We start from the raw sequence: 20,788 nt of genomic DNA on the forward strand, positions 1-20,788 counted from the left end.
AATTTCTTTTTTTTTTTTATGATTCTTGATAAATTTTGAAGGCATTTAAAACATAATTAGGCTAACACGCATAGGCCAAACTTTTAAATTTTTAAGTGTAGAGTAGACCCATAATTTAACCTATACCAAATTAATAAGCCAAGTTAGAGTATTTTATACAGGGGTTGACTTATTTAGACTAAAACCTAACTCATTTACACTTCTAGTGGTTGAAAATGTAGATGATAAAAGTTAAAAGTTTATTTTTTCCATAATATGAACATTTATGTATTTACATTAATTTTTATTCCTTTCATCATTTCATGTCAGAAGTTATCATATTGTAATCTAAATTAAAAGTGATGGTTTCATTTCCTTGCGATTCATATGCACTCATAACATCACCAAGTTGTATAACAAATGTAACATTGTAATATTCATTGCTTGATGTAAAACTCGCCCTAACTCGGATAAAGGACTATCAAGATGAGTTTCTGGAAGATCTACTCGACCTAAGGGTAAGGTAACATAAACTTAGGAAGTCATAGGCAACAATGTCTAGACTTGGCTCAATGTTGGAGCCCGCCATAACCCCCTAACTCGGGGTGTGGGACTACACCCCACGATCTCTTGGTCACCACCAGTGCACCCACAATCACCTCCTACGAGATTCTCAATCTAGATCGTCTCACACCTTCTCAGCTGCCACCAACACACTATAATAGGCAGTGGCAGATCCAGGAAATTAATGAAGGGTGAGCACTTAATAAGCTCAGTATATATAAATTTGGGTCTGGTCTGGAACGCGACTTGTGAGCAGCTGCCGGCTAACTGTGTCTGGTTTAGATCTAGATCTTGACGGATTACGACTCAACTGGACAGATGATGGAGGAAGAAACACATGTTCCAACTTCCAATAATGGAGATTGAGGTTTGAGAGGAGATGAATTAATATGTAGATGCAAACGAAGGTGGAGGAGAAAAAAAAAACTCACGAAAAATTAAATTGGAAAACTTAAATTTTAAGAAAATGGCATTTTCCTATTTTTGGATCAGATTTAAGGGTGGGCACTTGCCCCCCTTCTCAACAACCTCGATCCGCCTCTGATAATAGGCTAGATCGGTGACAGAGGAAGATAGTTTGCACATCAAGCAATTGCTAATCATTAGAATTCAAAGCTCATACTATTTCTTTGGTGTTCACACACGCCCATAATTTTTATCATGAGATCATTGGTAGGAGATATTGAACTTCTCTTGCTAGTTATTTTTCTCCCACTACTGTATAGATTGAAACACTAACTCTTTTGCTAAATTTTTTGTTCAACACTCTGAACACCACCAAATTCAACAATTGAAAATATAGGTATAAACAACAAAAAGAAGAAAACATTATATTCCTATGCAAAATCGAAATTCAAAATATCAAACAACAAATGATAGAGTTTTCATAGAATTAAAAAAATTTGAGAATTTTCTTTTAGACAGGGGAAAAAGCTTATACTATAATAGGATAAGCTGCTTGACGAAGCTGATTTGGCCTTAATGCTTCATCCCTGTGCCTGATAAAGCTTTGTGGAGACTGTGCTTCCTCACCTTGAAATTCAACTAATGGAATATGCATATTTATATTTTTCTCAAAGGGTTAACATTTTATTCTTTTAAAGAACATAAGTTGTGTCCTTTTAACTGCTTATAATGGCGGACTAGGAATTATTATGATGGGGGACGAAAATATATATTATATTATAAATAAAAGTACTTGCAATACAATATAGACCTACTATAAAAAAATTGAAAGAAAATTATTGCAGAAATTAAGATCACTTAACTTAAGTCTTAGTTTATGTATCTTGACATTGTTAATAAAAATATTTGCTATAGAACTGAAAGAGTACAAGTCTAATCACTCTATCAATGAGAGGGTAAATAATGGACTTTTCAGTTCTTGCTAGCCCTTGACATAATTTAAATGCTATTTTTCGTGTTATGCAAAATCTCTAGAATAAAAATATCAATAAATTTGCAAATATCATCACTATTAAATTACTTATATATAGTTGGAGGATGGAAACCTATGAAGCACCGACACTTCGAAAACCCTGACGTGTCGTGTCCGACATTTCCCGACACTCTCGGACACTCCGACACTCTCCGACACTCCAACACATTATAGAAATTTAAAAAAAGGTTCAAAGGTTACGTTGCGTTGAGTTTTTAATTCTAACTATTAGATTCGTTAGATTACGATTACTATTTTATTGAGTTTAATATATATATTTAGAATATCTTATGTTTCTTTGTAAAATTTATGAATATTATAGATTTAGATTCATTTTTTTATTAAATTGTTGAATATTAAATATAACATACACTACATAAATTAAAAATATTATTTAATATGAAAACGTGTCCTAACGTGTCGAAATCTAACTTTTTTTAAAATTAACGTGTCGGAGTGTCGTGTCACGTGTCCCGTGTCTGTCGGTATCAGTCCTACATAGATGGAAACAAATAAAACCAAGAAATATGAATTACTGATCATGCAATCCAGATAAGCAACCAATTAGTGAGCTTAAATATTATAAAGGAAAGAAATTAAGAGATTTAATCCTCATTCTATGTAGAATATTAACTAGTAGCATAGAAAGTAACATTTTGTTCCTTAATGCAGATGCACAACATACACATTTCAATTAATTTATACTCATCATCTCCCATAATTCTATTCAAAGAACCATGTATGAGATAATACAGATCTCTTTTCAAGTTGGATAGTCCTATTGAGCTCATCAAATTCGGTGAGGAAGGATAGAAAGGATACGATGCTTGATAATAAAATGACATCCCAATCTTGGGAGTCTCAGCTTCCAAAAAATGTTGCCTTCCTTTTCTAAAGTGTTTTGCAGTGTTCGAGTAGAAATAGAGTAGGAGGCAATCAAATTTTAAACATATACCTTTTTTTTTAGTAAAGTCTCTTTTGGGTCTCTAACAAAAAAAGATTGTCACCACTTTTGTCTCTTATAAAAAAAGTCAACTTTTGATCCCTCTATAGTTTCGGTTCTTTGAAAATGTTATTTCTCATAAATTCAATAAAGATTCAATTTAGTCCCTAAAAAAGACTAATATGAGTATTTTTTTTGTAAGAGACGAAAGTAAAGACCGTAATTTTTGTTAGGAACCCGATAGAACTTTACTCTTTTTTTGGGGGGGGGGGGGGGATCCACCCTAGCCCCTATGTGGGTCCACTACTGCTTATATCTATATACAGTAGATATAACAATTTTTTTTGGGAGTATATAGTTATAACATTAAATTTTTTTTTTTACTTTTCACGCCAACCAACAAGTTCTGAAAAAGAAAAAAAAATATAATTTTAATATTATAATTATATATTCCCGGTTTACAAACAGTTAAAATCACAAACGTGTGTCCTTTAATACAAACTATTTACAAGTTATGAAGCAGGAAAGTATTTGATGATTGTTATTTATTCTTTGTGAGTACTTTTCCTTTGTGGTCGTATGTCTTCGATAATCATTGCACCCGTTGTGAATAGATTTAGACTACGTGTATGAATTTTACGTCATACAAAATTCTACTACGTGAATGTATCTTTGTCCACCCACTTTTTGCTTGCTTATAAATTATAAATGCGCTTAAAATTTGTAGTTACAAAAATATAATTTGAGTATCCTTTTGATTTTTTCTTAAAATGATTTAATATGAGTTTCGTAGAAAAGTTTATTTCTTTTTTTTTTTAAGAAATACCAAGTTTATAATCTACAAAAATCTAATTTTAAATCTTAATTTTTTAATCTAAAATAACATTATTTTGAAAATAAATATAAATAATTTATCTATATTTACCGTATAAACGTTAAAACCTTATATTATATACAATTTTCTCTCTCAAGTTTCATAAACCTCTTTTTGTGAAAAATTGAAAGCATTTGCGTTTTTAGAAGTCAAATAGCCAGTCATGTGTGTCCCTTCCCGCACTTCACTTCATGCTTTAACTTTGACCCTTAAATATATAAATTTGGAATCTATAGTTTTTATTTGTCCTTGAGGCTTAACAAAATGGATCTCATCGTTTTTGGACTCCACTTCATGGTTTTTTTTTTTTTTTTTCATTCAAATATATTTCCTAATTTTATATTCATTTTTATTCTGCTTACTGTTTGGATTTTATATTCCGTTCTTATTTTTGCTTACCCTTGTTTTCTTACTCTTTGTTCTTTACAAAAGCACCAACATTCAAAACCGGTTTAACAGTCTACACCATCCAAAAGCAAAATAGATATTTTGTTTCCTTTATTCTTCCAGCATAATCTGTCGCTTACAGTTAATACTTTTGCCGACTTGCTTGAGTTCATTTCTTCCTTTAATCTCCCCTTTTCTAAACAATATTTTTTCATATCAACATTATTGTAAGTTGTATTTTCAATTTTTTTTGGTAGAGACGTTCGCGGTCTAGATTGGATCGGTTTAGATGCAAAAATTATCTGATCCAATCTCTTCGGTTTAATCATATAATCATCTATTCGGTTTGATTTTTTTTTTTTAAATCTGATCCGATCAAATCCAATTTTTTTCAGTTTGGATTGAATCGGTTTTCGATTTTTTGAAAATCCTAAAATTGATTTCATGATTATTGTGCAAATAACATCTTTTGTATATATTGGCTTTGTAATTTTATTTTTTTTGAAATACAAAAGTATAAGTAAACGATGATATACTTTTTTTTTTTTTTAGACAATGAGATATGAAGTTCTACACAGATGAAATTTTGTTGATGAGATGTGACTAGATTTTTTCTTGGGTTTAGTTGATGGATTAATGAGTCTTGGGTTTAGAAATTTTTGGGCTATGATTGGGGGAAAATCCAAGTAGGTAGAGGGGAAGTAATATATTGGATCAGTTTTCATCAACCAATCCAAAAACTGATCTAATCCAATTAAAATTTGCGATTTTATTTTTATTTTTGATTTTTTGATTTTCGATTTATTCGGTTATCAGTTTTTCGATTTGGTCACCGCGATTTGAATCGGTTTGGATCGGTTGATGAACACCTTTATTTCCTGGATCTCATTTGTATTTAACGATTTTGATTTTTCAATGATGTGAATAATTAAATATAATTAATTGGATCAATGAACAGAATGTAAAACTTTTTATTTGTTATTTGGATGAGTTTAATCTCATAATATAGAGCGGAAGTTTTTTTGCCATTGGTCCCAAATTTCATCGCCTAAGATTCGAACAACAAATTTTTTTTTTTTTTTCCTAATAATACGATTGTTGGATACATCCCACTTATCAGCTATGTCACCCTTAGAAGTTAAGACTTTTTATTCTTTTATAAAAATAATTGTTTTTTATATATTCATTCAATAAAAGTTTTGACATATGATTCAGTATAATGATATACCAAAAATAATATCATTCACTATATTATATACTTTAGAAGTTTTGCTTACACGACTTTTTTTTATAGCGTAAACTTCTGTAAATTTTAAAGAAAAAAGACGTGGTAGAAATTATTACAATTCTTAATTAATAAATCAATTAATTTTAAGTATAAATTGGGGATATTTTTTTGGGCTTATATAATTATGGCTGAACTTTAATTACTATGCTCAAATCGCACAAGACTTATGACTGTTGAGAGAAGCAAAAATCGAGATTCTAAATCATTGGAAATAAAAAAGACTTAGACTATTATAATTTTAGGGGTTTAGTGTATGTTATTTAAAAGGATACAAATTGTGTTCTTTTGGTGACTTACACAGAGTATGACCGGTCATACTCTGTGTAATTATGAAAAGTTTTTTTTTTTTTTTCACTTTACTCAGTGATATAACTGAAGAGAGAAAAAAAAAGTAACTTTTCAGGTTTATATAAAATATGATCGGTCATACTTTGTGTAAATTATTTAAAAAGACACAGCTTGTGTCCTTTTAAATGATAGTCTTTTCCCCCTAATTTTAGACATATTTTAATTCAAAACTCGATAATCAACGATTATAATTTATTGAATCAAATTTATTAATTAATTAATAATTCGTAATAAATGAGAATCATTGATTGATTGAGGGGTATCGCAGGTAAGATATAAAATAACATAAAATTATATCATTTAAAAGGATAAATATTTTTTTCAAATTTAAAATAATGAATTTAAATATATTATTTGTAGGGGTATTCATCAATCGATCCAAACCGATTCAAACCGCGGTGACCGAACTGAAAAACTGAAAACCGAAAAACGGAAAACCGAAAAAAAATCGCAAATTTTAATTGGATTGGATCGGTTTTCGGATGGGATGATGAAAACCGATCCAATCCAAACCGATCCAATATATTAATTCCCTTCTACTTGCTTGGGTCTTTTCCTAATTATAACCCAAAAATTTCTAAACCCAATACCTATTAACCTATCAACTAAACTCAAGAAAAAAAACTTAGTCACATTTCATCAATAATATTTCAAAAAAAAAAATTATATTATCGTCTATTGATGCTTCATATCTCATTGTCAAAAAAAAACCTACATTATCATCTATTGATACTTTTGTATTTCAAAAAAAAAAAATTTTACAAATCAATATATACAAAAGATGTTATTTGCACAATAATCATGAAATAAATTTTAGGATTTTTTAAAAAACCGAAAATCGATCCAATCCAAACCGAAAAAAATTGGATTGGATCAGATCAGATTTGAAAAAAAATTCAAACCAAATGGATGATTACATGAACAAACCGAAGTGGTTGGATCAGATGATTTTTTGCTTCCAAAACCGATCCAATCCAAACCGCGAACACCCCTAATTATTTGTACTTTTTTTGTGTTCAAATAATTTTTCTTTTAGAAAGCTAATCTGTCTTTAATACTCGAATACGATTTTGTGAATCAAAAGAAAATCTCGATGTGCACAAATATAATTCCCATTACCTACGCTGTATATATAAAAATAATATTTATAAATCCGACCGAATAAGGTAGGAAATAATTCATGGCATTAATCATACCAAATAAAAACCGCACCAAATACGAACCTTGATTAGCTGTTGCTTCCTCAAACAACCAATCAACAACACTATTGATTGAATTTCTTAGATTTTTAAGATTGGAAAATTTAAAGATATGTTTATTAAATAGAAACTTAAGAACACTTTAAGGAAATAAAAAAATACAAATGTTAAATAAAATAAAATATATATTATATTGAAATGAAAAAATAATATTTAAAAAAATTGAATTAATTATAGAATAATAATATAAGTATTTAATATTTTAAAAATTTAAAAAAAATTCAATTATCTTTCATAAAATAATTACCAAAAGACAATAGAAAAATTTAGTTCCTTAGCATTTTTAAGACATACATTAATAAAATAAAAATATTTAATATTCTTTCATAAACAACTGAAAATACTTAATAAGAACTAACAAATGCTTCTTAACAAATGCATTAGGGTAGTAGATAATTAAATATTATCTTGCATAAAATTTATTCTTAAACTTTTCTGCAAGAAATACCAAGTTGATTTTATTTATGGGAAAAATCTTTTTCTTATAACATAAAATAAGTATATCTCTTACAATTTTAAAATAACTCATTTTGGGGATTTAGATAAAAAAATGTAGAATATTTTAATAAAATTATTAAAATACCTTATATTTATTCTCAAACACCCAAAATTATATTATTTTGAAATTATATAAAATAATTTTATTTTGTTATAAGAGAAATATTAATACTTAATTTATAAGTTCGATTTTTTCTGCAGGAACGACATAAATTAAATGTCTGCCACAGAGACATAAAATGAGATTCATTAATTTTTTTTTTAAGAAAAATTACCAAAATTTGATATCATATCTTGGCAAATATATATTCGTAACAGACAAACTATTCCTGCAATTTTACCTTAATTTACTTGATAGAATATACGAAATTTATTTTATCAGACATAGAATCCTCTCTTTCCCAAAAAACACGGAACAAGAAAGAATTACTTTGATTTTAAAAATAATGGCACTATTGTCTTGTTACTTAAAGAGGAAAGAAAAGAAAAGAAAAGAAAAGAAAAGGTGGCATAAAAAAATTATAAAGAAAAATTGGAAAACGCGTTTAATGCTGAGCATTCATATTCCAAACAGAACTCAACGACCAACTTCGAAGCTTTGAACACAAAACCAACACCAATCGTCACTTGCCAGAAGGAACATGGTGGAGGGAGAGAGAGTCACACTCTGTGGAATCATGCATTAGAGAGAGAGAGAGAGAGAGAGAGAGAGAAGTGTCTTTTGACTGAGCCTAGCCGGCAAAAGCCGTCTAAGGTTGTTGTCACTGTTGATGATAATACTCTTTTTAATGTCTGAAAACGCGTTGAACTTTCAGCTATACCCACCACAATTTTCTCTTTCTTGTTAAGCTTCTGATCCATCCTTACCCTTAATCCCAATTCAAAGGTCCACGTAGTCATTTTTTTTTTATTTAATTTTTTTTAGTCAATTCGATTATTTATATTAGTCTTTGAATGTTATCATCTTCATCCTAGACATGGTTGAATTTTCTCTCCTTTACTTTTTGCGTGGAAAAATAATTCCTTTCTGACAGTTAAAGAATTACCGGTGTGGTGTTAATATTGGGGGTTTCTGAATTCCGTGTTTGATTGGAGTTTACTGCTTTAGAAGTGGGTCTGTTTGAAATTGTGTGTTTTTGGATTCATGGTCTCTGCTTTAAGAAACAGGTTATAAGATGGAATTGGGTGTGTCCCTATGAAGAGAAGTTACAATCTTTGCTTTTGGATAAAAAAAGAAGGTACTACTTAGTGGGTGATTTTTAATGAGTTTTGGTGTAGTTGTTAGGAGAAGAAGTTTTTAGTGGTGAATGGTGATCCTAGTTCTTGAAGGATAATATTATAATATAGTTGAAGTATTATCTTGCTGCTGCAACATGGGTTGCATATGTTCTAAGAGTTCAGCTGTAGAAGACAGCAAGGAAGTTATCACAGAGAATTTGCATTCATCTAGCACAAGGCCCACAAGGCCCTCAGAGTTGAATGTTTTGCGATTGAATTCCAGCAAGAGGGTTGAAGGGGTTAAGTTGAAAGATACGTTATTCGATGGTGGCAAGGTTAAAGCTTCATTCATTGACAAGAAAGCCAATGGTTCAGTGCTGTTGCGTGATGATCAAAACGGGAAGAAGAAAATGGAGAAGCCTGAATTGACTGTTATTGATCATCCTGGCCTTGGAAGGGTTCCAAAGGCTACAGAAGGAGAACAAGTTGCAGCAGGATGGCCGGCATGGCTTTCTTCTGTTGCTGGTGAAGCTATTAAGGGATGGATACCACGGAGTGCAAATACTTTTGAGAGGTTACATAAAGTAAGCTACTGCCTTGTCTGATCTATCTGTGTTTGCATTATAATTAAACTGTTATGTAATTCTTACTGCTGTCTTGTGAATGCACTTGCCAAAAATCCTCTAAACACTGCCATACCATGTAGGAGGCTATATTCTCTGATGATCTTTATCATTGATGATGGTAGTCCTTTTATTTATATGAATAATTTGATGGCATTCTGTTGTGCAGATTGGGCAAGGAACTTATAGTACTGTTTATAAGGCACGTGATGTGACTCACCAAAAGTTTGTTGCGTTGAAGAGGGTACGCTTTGATAATCTTGATCCTGAGAGTGTCAAGTTTATGGCAAGGGAAATCCATGTTTTGCGTAGGCTTGACCATCCAAACATAATAAAGTTAGATGGCTTGATAACATCACAGACTTCTCGCAGCTTGTACCTTGTTTTTGAGTATATGGAGCATGATCTTACAGGACTTGTATCCAATCCTGACATTAAGTTCTCTGAACCACAGGTAGCGACGATTTCTTTTCATTTTCTCAGTCTTCTGTTTTACATGAAGTTGAGATTTTTGTGCATATACATGTCAGGTATAAGTTTAGTAAGCGTTGTACTTATTTGAGCTTTAGCAAGTGATTTTGCTTGCTTTTTACTGCGTTTTTGATAAGAAAGCTCCTAAAACAACAATATTTTTTATGTTAGCTGAAATGCTACATACAGCAACTTCTTAGTGGATTGGATCATTGCCATAGTCATGGTGTTCTCCATCGTGACATAAAGGGGTCAAATCTTCTCATTGACAATAATGGTGTCTTAAAGATTGCTGATTTTGGTTTGGCAAGTTTTTTTGATCCCCATCACAGTGTTCCATTGACAAGCCGTGTAGTAACTCTGTGGTATAGACCACCAGAACTTTTACTCGGAGCAAATCATTATGGGGTTGCAGTAGATTTATGGAGCACTGGTTGCATAATGGGGGAACTATATACTGGCAGGCCCATTTTGCCAGGAAAAACAGAGGTATGATGTTTATGAATCTAATTTCCATCATTTTGTCACCATAAATGCTTCATTACCCCCGGCTGCAATTTGGCTTTGATGATATAATATCTGTAAGTCTTTATATTTTATGGGATGCTCATTAATTTCAATAACTTAGGTCTACAGAAATTGCTTACTACAAGAATTGTTAAGGAAAAATTATTTTTACTGCAGTCACATGGTGAAAAGTATATTATTTCCTTATATTGAATTGCTATCACTTTTGTTGGCTGAATCTTCCTTATCTGTGCTTCTTTTACCTAGGTTTATGGTTAAGTTGTTAGTGTACTCCACTTCCTTATTCATAATTCCAGTTTCTATACTCATATATACCAGTGTAGGCTGTTGGTCCCAATTTTAATAAATTGATACTAATACTAGTACTGTGTTAATAAAGGTACATGAAGGTTAATTTTAGTTCCTTGCAGGTTGAGCAGTTGCATCGAATTTTTAAACTTTGTGGCTCACCATCTGAGGACTATTGGCTAAAATTGAGGTTGCCACATTCAACTGTATTCAAGCCTCCACACAATTATAGGCGATGTGTTGCAGAGACATTTAAGGAATACCCATCTGCTGTGAAGCTTATAGAGACTCTGCTTTCTGTGGAGCCAGCACATCGAGGGACAGCAGCTGCTGCTCTGAAAAGTGAGGTATGCTGATTTATGTCTCCAGCAAGCAATTATATAATTTGATTGAGATGAACTATATCCTTCTCCAATGCAATCTTAGTGGTATTTGAAGGATAATTTTCTTATCTGTTAATGTGTATACCGGCAAAATGAAGTTGTTCATGTTGTTTACTGCCATTATATCACCATACTCAACTATAGTCGATAGGCCAATAGATGCACACAAAATTGTGGTTAATGCTTAAATGCTATTGGATAAATAATTTAACATGAGGTTTCTCATTTGGACTAAGGAATGGATACTTCTCTAATCACATAACTCATGCTGTTGGATTAATAATTTAACTTGAGGTTTCTCGTTTAGACTAAGAATTAATGTTTCTCTAATCACATAACTCATAAATGTCTCTCCAAATTCACCCTCATTTAGATTCTCCCTTAACTGCGGAAGAACTTGAGATCAGACAAATAGGGATTTCCTGACATTGGAAATATCCAAATTGCAGGCATTTCATAAGATATTTAAGTGATGTGCCAATATAAACTCCTAGTTCTAAATGTTGTTTTCCATGATTACCTGTAAAGAATGAGTACTGTACAGGATAGTTATTAACAATAATTCAATCTCAATTTTCTTTTAATGATCTTTTTTTACATGTTTTTGATAGAGCCCAATTGCATTGGTTGATGTATCCTACTTCACTTTTTGGAAAAATGTTAGTTGTTGTTCTTTATTTGCATGCAACTGCAAATATACATAGTCTTTTAGTCTTTAAAAGTCATACTGTTCCCGTTTTTGTTCTTTCTTTTTTCCTTCCATGCTTAAACAAAATCTTCTTGCCATTGATGCAAAGGCAGGTGAAAAAATCATGAAGTCAGAACTTACCAGAGCTTTGTTTGTAACTTGCAAGTAAACAAAATCAAGAGATATATTTGTCACTATACTGCTATGTTATGAAGTAGGAATTAATTATCATATTTCTCACACAATTCTGTTGTACATGATATTGTAGGAACCGTTTTCCTTTCTAAACTCCTATGAGACATGTGATTCTCCACTTGAATCTTCCCCCATTTATATTGACATTTCTTATGATATTCACAGTTCTTTACATCAGAACCTCTGCCTTGTGATCCATCAAGTTTACCAAAATATCCTCCCAGCAAGGAGATTGATGCTAAATTGCGGGATGAAGCAACCAGAAGGTACCTGATATAGGTTGATTCATTTTAAGTTGAGGCAAAAACAATGATATGTATTTTTAGTAATGACTATTATGATAATGGTTTCAATCTTTAGAATGAAATGTGTTGTTAGGACTATAAACTATGTCTTAATGTGAACAATTTCTGTGTGATCAACTTGATTTCTTGTTGATTATTAATTTGAATGTTGACATCTCTGCCATGAACCAAAGCATCATTGATGGGGTCTCTCATATACTACTTATAGTACAAGAAATTTGCATATTGTTGTTGGTCGAAGTCTTAAAGTCATACTTATATCTGAGCCTTCTAAAGCATATTGGCAATGTAACTTCAACTGTATGCTTTTAATTGTTTCATCATGACTGTTGGCTATGCTTTGTGTGCCACTTGATTTATGCATTTGTAGCAAAAGGGTCCCTTGTTATGTAAGCCTATTGTTGATAAGAAAACTAATATGTACTCATTTTTTGTTTATTGTCTTAGGCAAGGAGCTGTTGGAGGTAGGGAGCAAAAAGTTGCCTCGGGAGTTAGACAAGAAAAAGGACCTAGGGCCCATGTCACAGCAAAAGGCAATGCCGACCCAGGCGCATCAATACAGGTAATCCAAACAAGGTTCAAATTTTATTGTTTGACCTGCCTCTATTGGATACCTCAGGATATCATGTAAATACCATTTAGTGTAGTGATATTGAAATTGAGGGAAAAGAAAAGTAAGTTTTTTATAGTAACAAATCAGCTAGTAGAATCTTCAGCATTTTTGGGTGGAGATTGGATTGTTGTGAAATATACAGATACTTTTCTGTTTGATGATTACCGGTTCTTATTGTTACAGTCAACCAAATGATTTTGTTCCTTTTCTTATCAGTTCTTTGTGTAAGACCTACCTCATGCTAATTATTATGTGATTATGTTAGAATACCTAAACCTTTTTGGGTTGTTGCAACACTCAAATCTAAATTTCGAGTCTAATGGTACCTCTTCCTTTTTAGTAATGGGACAAAGAGTATCCATGGGTTTGAAACAGTCTGGTGTATCAGTGATTTGTTAGTCCCAAAACAGAAAAAGAAGCAGATTTCTTTGCCTAGTGCCTATTGTTTCTTTTATACAACTTCTCTTAAACCTGTTGACATGCTTTACAACAGCGTTACCTCAAATACTATATTTTTGAGTACTCTAGCGCTCTTTTCACTTATGTTCTTTCTACTACCCTACTTTTTATCTCTTTTTCCTCTCGGCTTATGTTACTGTTGTCTGATGCAGCAAGAGAAACGTTACTCCAGCTCAAAGAACCTAGGTGAATTGTCCAGTCGTCATAGGGAACCTGGGTCTGGTTTTCTGGCTTTCCCACACAAACAGTCAGCAGATATTAAAGAAATGGAAAATAATTTATCAGGGCATGTTTATAAAAGGCCTTCACATTCAGGTCCACTCGTTCCTGGTTTTGGCTGGGCAAAGAGTGGGAAGGAAGTGGATGATGGGCCTTCTGTTTCAAACAGAGCGAACCTATCAAAGCTATCTGGGCTAGTGGCATCTAGGACTTTAGATCAGGAGGAAAAACAAGTTCACTTGCACCTCAGAAAACCAATTGAAGTAAGAAAATCCATTGAGTCAACTAATGTATCAGAGTCAAGAAGAAGGCACGATCAAAAACGGATCGTTGATCTCGGTCAACATGAAAATAGAAGGGTCCCTACAGAAAAATCAACTCCGGTTAGTTAATCTTATTATTATTATTATTTGTTTCGTTCTGCTCTACTAGTTCTAAATATATGAAGCCTTCCCTAGGCATCAATAAATATTTGGATCCTCTTCTATTAACTGACCATCAATAAGTACTGATTATAATTAAGGAAAAAATATTTCTGCAGTTAATGCAGATAAGTTATCTGCATTTATTTCCAAAACGACGTCGTTTAGGTATTGAAATCTTAAAAAATTATAAATATAAAGATTATTATAACCCTGAAATAAATTAAAATTACAAAAACACTATGATTTTTGCCCAAAACGACGTCGTATTGAGCTTACTGCAGATAACTTATCTACAGTAACGGCAGAAAAAACGAACCCTATAATTAATGGATTCCTGAGTCCAAATATTTGTTCTTAGAATAAATCATAAATAATTGACAACTAAGGTACTATTGCAACATGCTTATTTGCTCTATCTTGCTGAGTAATTGAATATTGATGTGAGGTCCTATTTCAGGAGGGGCGTGGGTCACTATTTCAGGAAGGGCGTGGGTCCAAGGGAAACATGATATATCTCTCAGGTCCATTATCCTCAAGCAATATGGATCAGATGCTCAAAGAGCATGATCGGAAGATCCAGGAGTTTTCAAGACGAGCAAGAATTGACAAGTCAAAAGCAAGAGGTGATAAAGCTCGTGCACAGCGAAAGTAGTCCAATTGCATAGCTATTTCTGATTGTTCAGCTTCTTACATATTTTTATGACAACATTTATTTATCTCTCAACACTTAAGGGGAGAGAAAAAAATGGGGAGAGGGAGAGAGTGCATTCACTCTTACTGTAGCATAGCATATTTCATGTAAATTGCAGAATCTATAAGAAGAATTTAATCTTCCTTCCACTCTTCATGTTTCACCCTTATATCTATATATATAATATAAGCAATATGATTTATTTACCTTCCACTCTTGATGTTTCAACTTTTGATTTACACAAGCAAAGCTAGTTTATGTTCTTTGGTCCGGTGTGGTCTAGTAGATCGAGGTTGGAACCACAATCTCCCCTTGAATACTTAAGTTGGGAAAAATGCTAGCTACTCTCATGTCTATAGTTTAAAAAAATAAAATCTAGCTTATGTTCTTTGGTGTTACATTTATTTTCCTAACCATTAAGTTAGAGAGGAAAAAAAGTATATCCCATGAAGTTGAGAGGGATAATCATTGCTGAAAATTTTAGAACCATTCCCAATACGAGTAGAAAGCAGAAGACAAAAGGACAGATGAAACAGTATGATAATAATTTTATGGGTTTAATGTGTGTGACTTTAAAAACAAGAAGATTGCAACGTTTTATGGCACAAAAATGAGACAAAAAAAGAGTACTCTAAAAATTAGTTACCCTGGTAAATGAAAACTCATAATTTAGTGAAACAATAAAAGGATTTTTTTAGGATTCCCATGAAACTGAAAGTGGTAATTTTATTTATCCACGTTTGATACAAGATTTTTAAAATTTTTCGGGAATATAATTTTCCCGGGATTTTATTTTGTGTGTAATTTTTTTTTAAAAAACCATCCAGGAATACCATTCAAAAGGTGGTATTTTAGGATTTCTATGACAAGGGAAAATTTAATACAACTAAACATAGTATCAAGAAAATTAACTCAATATTTCCGGGAATATGTTAGTCTACCAAACAACTTTTTGATAACATTTTCAGAAAACTCATTTTCTCATCATATTCCTAGAAATCGTGATTCCCAGATATTTTTTTTTCTCTCTACCAAACGCCTCCTAATTGCTTGCTCTCCAGCAAACCAATTGAAAAGTTTGAATTGCTAAAACTCCAAGCGAAAATTCTACTTATGTCCACCATTCTCCCTGTTGCTCCAGAAAATCCCACATGCATTTCATCCAACAAAATCCCATAAAGATTAACAGGCCTACTAATCATAGGCCTTTTGAGTCCTCCTTTTTTCCTGTGGGAGCCATAGTTACATTAACCAGTGAATTCAAGAACTTTATCTGTACTTGATAATCATAACCATTATCCGGTTCCAACTTCACCAGTTCTACCAACCCAGAACCTAGCAGATTCATAATACAAGAAATCAGTGAATTCATGTCAACACCCACATGATTATTGTTATACACTGAATCCATATCACAATAACTTATATCTAATAGAAGATTGAGACTTATCTTAATGATATCCCAACCACTTGGGGGCGTTTGTTTGGGGAGTTTGGTCAAGTTCCCTGGGGAAGTGATTCGAGGATTCTCAGAACTCCACGTTTGGTTCGCTGGATTCATGACATATATCCATCTTTCGTTGTTCCCCATCATTCGCCAATTGCATGTGATTTTTGTGAAAAAGCACTGTTCCAGATTGCTTTTTGGAGGTTCGTATTCTGGCTGAATGCAGGAGAAGTGAAAAAGTGGTCTAATTCGGTGACCCATTTGCCCCTCACACGTGACCAACTGTTTTAGATGTCGTTTGATTAGCGTTGCAGTAGCTTTTGTTCCATCGGTGCAAATTCAGAGCATTATCGCCATTTGATGGAAGGATGAATTCTGTTTCGCTGTTCTCTTGCTTAGCTTTGTAAATTGAACCTCGTCCTCATCCATGTGAAATCGGAGCTGAAAACAGTCAATAATTCTACAATATGAACGTTTAGTCCATAATCTGTCATCTACTCAAACACCCCAGCTTTGGACATTATCAACAAATATTTGGTCCTTTTGTGTTTTAACTTTGGTTTTCTTAAAATTTGTTGATGAAAGTTCCCAAATTGCTAAGCCGAATTAAAATTTATTGAATAAAGGGTTGTTTCAAATAAGGGTTATTTGGTAATTTAACTAAATTTAGCCATCAATATTTTAACTTCAACTAAACACACATTCAAAAATTTTACTCAATTTATCCAGTAAAATTTTGTCCAACCAAACAACTTTTTTTTAACTTTCCTACCAAACTCATTTTTCAACCATTTCCCTAATAATTACATTTCCCTAGCATTCAAAAAATTTCTCCTCAACCAAACGCCCCCTAGAGGATTAACGAATAAGACTCCTAATCCAATAATGATACTAAAGAGCTAACAACCTATAGATCTCAAAGCCCATGGAAGTAAACATTATACATAAAGGCTAAAGACTTTAGATACAGACTTCGCAACTCATATTCCATTACTGCTAACACGGTGCATACATATCGCGTCCTGACTATTTGCCTACTATCAATGCGCAATGATTGTACATTGACTTCAAGCCAATACAATATTTCTCTTTTAAATATCTTTGAGTGCATACCTATATGGTAAATACTCACGGTCTATATGGACTGAACAATTATCATTTATTTCATTGAATACTTCGTTTCTAAAGTCATCAAATTCAATAGCAAAAACATGGTTGGAACAATGACCTAAATTGGAACGATTAAAAAGACCCAAATATTTTCCTGAGAGGGTCCAAGTTATGTCCATAACAGGTGAGAACATGAAAGAAAGCCCATGAGCAGTAGGGAAGTCATTACAAGGAGCAATGGAGAAGGTGAAAGAAGTTGCAAAAGGAAGAGGGGTGGAAGAGTTGGCTAATATCATAGGGTAAAAAATATGGTCTATGGTGGAAAAAGGTCTGGTTAGTAAAAGAATAGAGTCCGTTTGGATGAGCTTTTTTTTCTTTAAAAGCTGCTTTTTTTCAAGAAAAAAAAAACACTTCTCGTTTTTAGTTCGTTTGGATGTCTGCTTTTAAAAAAAGCAGAAGTCACAAAAAAAGTCAAAAACTTACTTTTTCCAGATGCTAAAAATTTTAACTTCTAAGAAAAGCAAAAGTCAAATAATTTTTTTTAAAAACTAAATATTTTTATAAAAATATAAATAACTTTAACTTTTATAAAAAACATTTCTAAAATAAGAAAGAGATAAAAATCACTTTTTTTTATAAGCCGAAACAAACAAGCTAGACTGAAGTCTTGGAATCCACAAAGTGAACGAGTTCCGTTATAAAGAGAAAAGAGATAATTTTTTTTTTAGAATCCGCTTATATTTATGTAAATATAACAGAAATAAATTTTTTGGAGCATTGCCTAGTTACTTTATCCTTTTTTTAAATGTGAATTTACTATAAGATAAATGTTTGATGAAATTGAGGGATTAATCTCCCCTCTGGCTCCACCATTGCCTAGTTACTTGAGAAGGGGAGTTCTGAGTTATTAAAAAAAAAAATCTATTAATTTCATGTTGCATGAAATAATTATCTCATGCAACAGAAACAAGATAATAGTGTCCACTATTTATAAAAAAAAGGGGAAAAGTTCACCAATGCTTCTGTGGTTTACTTTATAATCACTTATGCCCCTGTGATTTTTTTCTTATCATATATGCCCCTGTGGTTTGTAAAAGGGTATGTTTTTTTATCATATATACTCCTGTGGTTTCTTATTTTTTACAAAACACAGGAGCGTATGTGATACGAAAAAAACCACAAGGGTATAAATGATTCTAAAGCAAACCAGAGGGGCATTGGTGAACTTTTCCCTAAAAAAAAAAACAAAAAAAATAATGTACTATTTTGTCTCTGTTGTAATTATCTCATGCAACATGAGATAATTATTTCCTTTAAAAAAATTGTTAAGAGAACCACCTTTTATGAGTTCCATAGCAAACTTAATTAGTGTTTCAATAAATGGGTGAATCAATCCAAAATATATAGAGTTAGTGCAATCAACACACTTCATTGTTCCTTCGAAGAAAATATCTCAAGGTAGAATAATTACTTATAAGTTAATCCACATGCTTAGTGGGGATGTATACTTAATTTAACTTCCCAATAAAAAATTAGAAATGCTATTTAAATACATCAATTTTTTTACGAAGCTAACTATGAAAAGAAAAATATATAATTATACATGAGTGATTAAAGAAAAAGTCATTATATATTCAATCATTTATATTAATTTGTACTACTTTCGAAAAATACTTCTAAGTAAACAACTTTATAGTTACATACTGTAGAATGTAACTTGGTTTTACAAGCTAATTAACTATGTTATACTAAATACAATGTTCCTTATAGCAAAATAATAACAAAAGGAGGATAGGGGAAAAAGTGACAATAATTATACTGTTGGCTCTTTTTTTTTTTTTTCAGTTTATAAAGTTTCTTTATATTTTTTTAAATATGAGACTAGCTTCTTAAAGTTGTCTTTAAGTATTTCAATTGCTGAATTTAAATTTGTCTATAAATTAAACAAATTTTGAATTTTTTTTGTTTTTTAATAATAGAAAACTCATTTATCTTAATTTTTTTGTAATTTTAATTTAAGATGAAATAGTAAATAAAATACATGTGAATAAAATAAAATACAGGATTTTATTTTATTTTTAAATTATTTTCGCCTTTATAAATTTTGATCTGTGTGATTAGACAATTAAATGTATTTGAATAATTTACAAATCCAAAATTGTCATAACGAGCACCAGTGGTCTAGTGGTAGAATAGTACCCTGCCACGGTACAGACCCGGGTTCGATTCCCGGCTGGTGCATTCCTCTTTTGGAGGAGGGAGAGTGTCAGAAAGATTCTTTTTGGTACTTTTCAAAATTTCTCTGTCTTACCGTCCTTGTCTTAAGTTCTATTTTGATGCAGATTAAAGATTATGAATTTCTGTATACAAAACAAAAAATATTATGAATTTAATAAAGGATTTGTGTTTTGATTTTTTTTGTTTTTAAAACTGTTTATTAAAATAGTTATTTTTTATATTTTTTTAATTTTTGAAAGTTAAAAATCAAACAGAAAACAAAAATAACTCAGACATGTTATTTAAATTTGATTCTAAAAATAAGAAAACAGTTATAGATTTCAAAATATTTTTTACAAAACAGACCTTATCAATCGAATTTTTTAATTTTTTTATTATGAAAACAAAAATATTTTTAAAAACAACATTTAAACAGAGCCCAAATAAACCTTCCAGAACTGAAGACCATAGTTGGCATTTCAACAAAAGCATCAGTGGTACAACAGTATCTCGTAATGTCAGTTGCGGGGATAGCTCAGTTGGGAGAGCGTCAGACTGAAGATCTGAAGGTCGCGTGTTCGATCCACGCTCACCGCATTTTTAGAATTTTCTCCAACATTCCTTTCTTTATTATACGTGATGAGAGTCTTCTAACCATATATCATATGCATATTTTCATTGAATATTCTAAGAAAATTTTAATCTGAAATTTTGGGTTTAATTACATGAAAGTTTAGAAAAAAATTCAATTTTTTTCAATCAATACATTGAAACCTTAAATTGTTTTGGGGCTTTTGAGAAACAAGCTTTTAGTTATCTATTGACACAAAAATTGTTTGAAATCATTTTCTATAGTGAAGGAATTTCGTTCATGAATGTATTGTTACGAAATATAGGGTTCATATTATGAAAGTTTCAAACTTTCTTTAAATTGATATTATTTCATTGATGTAAAACGAAAATTGGTTTGAGAGTTTTAGTTCCCTTGTTATTTTTTCACTGTTTTATGTTGTTTTTAATACAAAAATCACACGTTTTTGTGTCAAGAAAAATCGCGACCCATAGCTTGAAAATCACTTTTTAAACTTCCAAACTTCACAAAAATTGCTCAAAAATATGTTATTTTTGAGATATATTAAATTAAAATCTCGTTGGTTTTTTGTTTCTGGGTTGTTTTGTGATGAAAATTGCTCAAATTTTTTTTTTTTTTTAGTTTTGACGAAGCTCCCATATATCATATGCATATTTTCATTGAATATTCTAAGAAAATTTTAATCTGAAATTTTGGGTTTAATTACATGAAAGTTTAGAAAAAATTTCAATTTTTTTC

The 20,788-nt window shown here is 31.5% G+C and overlaps 1 protein-coding gene and 2 non-coding genes across 4 annotated transcripts; all 3 read left to right on the top strand.

Moving 5' to 3' along the window:
* Positions 1-8,186: 8,186 nt before the first annotated feature.
* Positions 8,187-14,845, top strand: LOC133292132 (probable serine/threonine-protein kinase At1g54610). Of its 2 annotated transcripts, none has more exons than XM_061490510.1 (8): positions 8,187-9,380; positions 9,589-9,873; positions 10,062-10,379; positions 10,829-11,053; positions 12,138-12,238; positions 12,725-12,839; positions 13,502-13,951; positions 14,451-14,845. In XM_061490510.1, the coding sequence occupies exons 1-8, from the start codon at positions 8,952-8,954 to the stop codon at positions 14,643-14,645; spliced, it is 2,118 nt and encodes a 705-aa protein (XP_061346494.1). In that variant the 5' UTR covers positions 8,187-8,951; the 3' UTR covers positions 14,646-14,845. The 2 variants fall into 2 exon arrangements, with proteins under 2 accessions (XP_061346494.1, XP_061346495.1); XM_061490511.1 differs by having other exon boundaries at positions 14,475-14,845.
* Positions 14,846-19,411: 4,566 nt separating this feature from the next.
* TRNAG-GCC (transfer RNA glycine (anticodon GCC)) lies at positions 19,412-19,482 on the top strand. Its single transcript has one exon. It is a non-coding gene; the product is annotated as a tRNA-Gly (tRNA).
* A 500-nt stretch (positions 19,483-19,982) lies between these two features.
* TRNAF-GAA (transfer RNA phenylalanine (anticodon GAA)) lies at positions 19,983-20,055 on the top strand. Its single transcript has one exon. It is a non-coding gene; the product is annotated as a tRNA-Phe (tRNA).
* The last annotated feature ends 733 nt before the right edge of the window (positions 20,056-20,788 follow it).

The sequence above is a fragment of the Gastrolobium bilobum genome, unplaced genomic scaffold (assembly GCF_033153095.1).
Source record: "Gastrolobium bilobum isolate Gb01-03AN ecotype WA unplaced genomic scaffold, APGP_CSIRO_Gbil_v1 utg124576, whole genome shotgun sequence".
Classification (NCBI taxonomy): Eukaryota; Viridiplantae; Streptophyta; class Magnoliopsida; order Fabales; family Fabaceae; genus Gastrolobium; species Gastrolobium bilobum.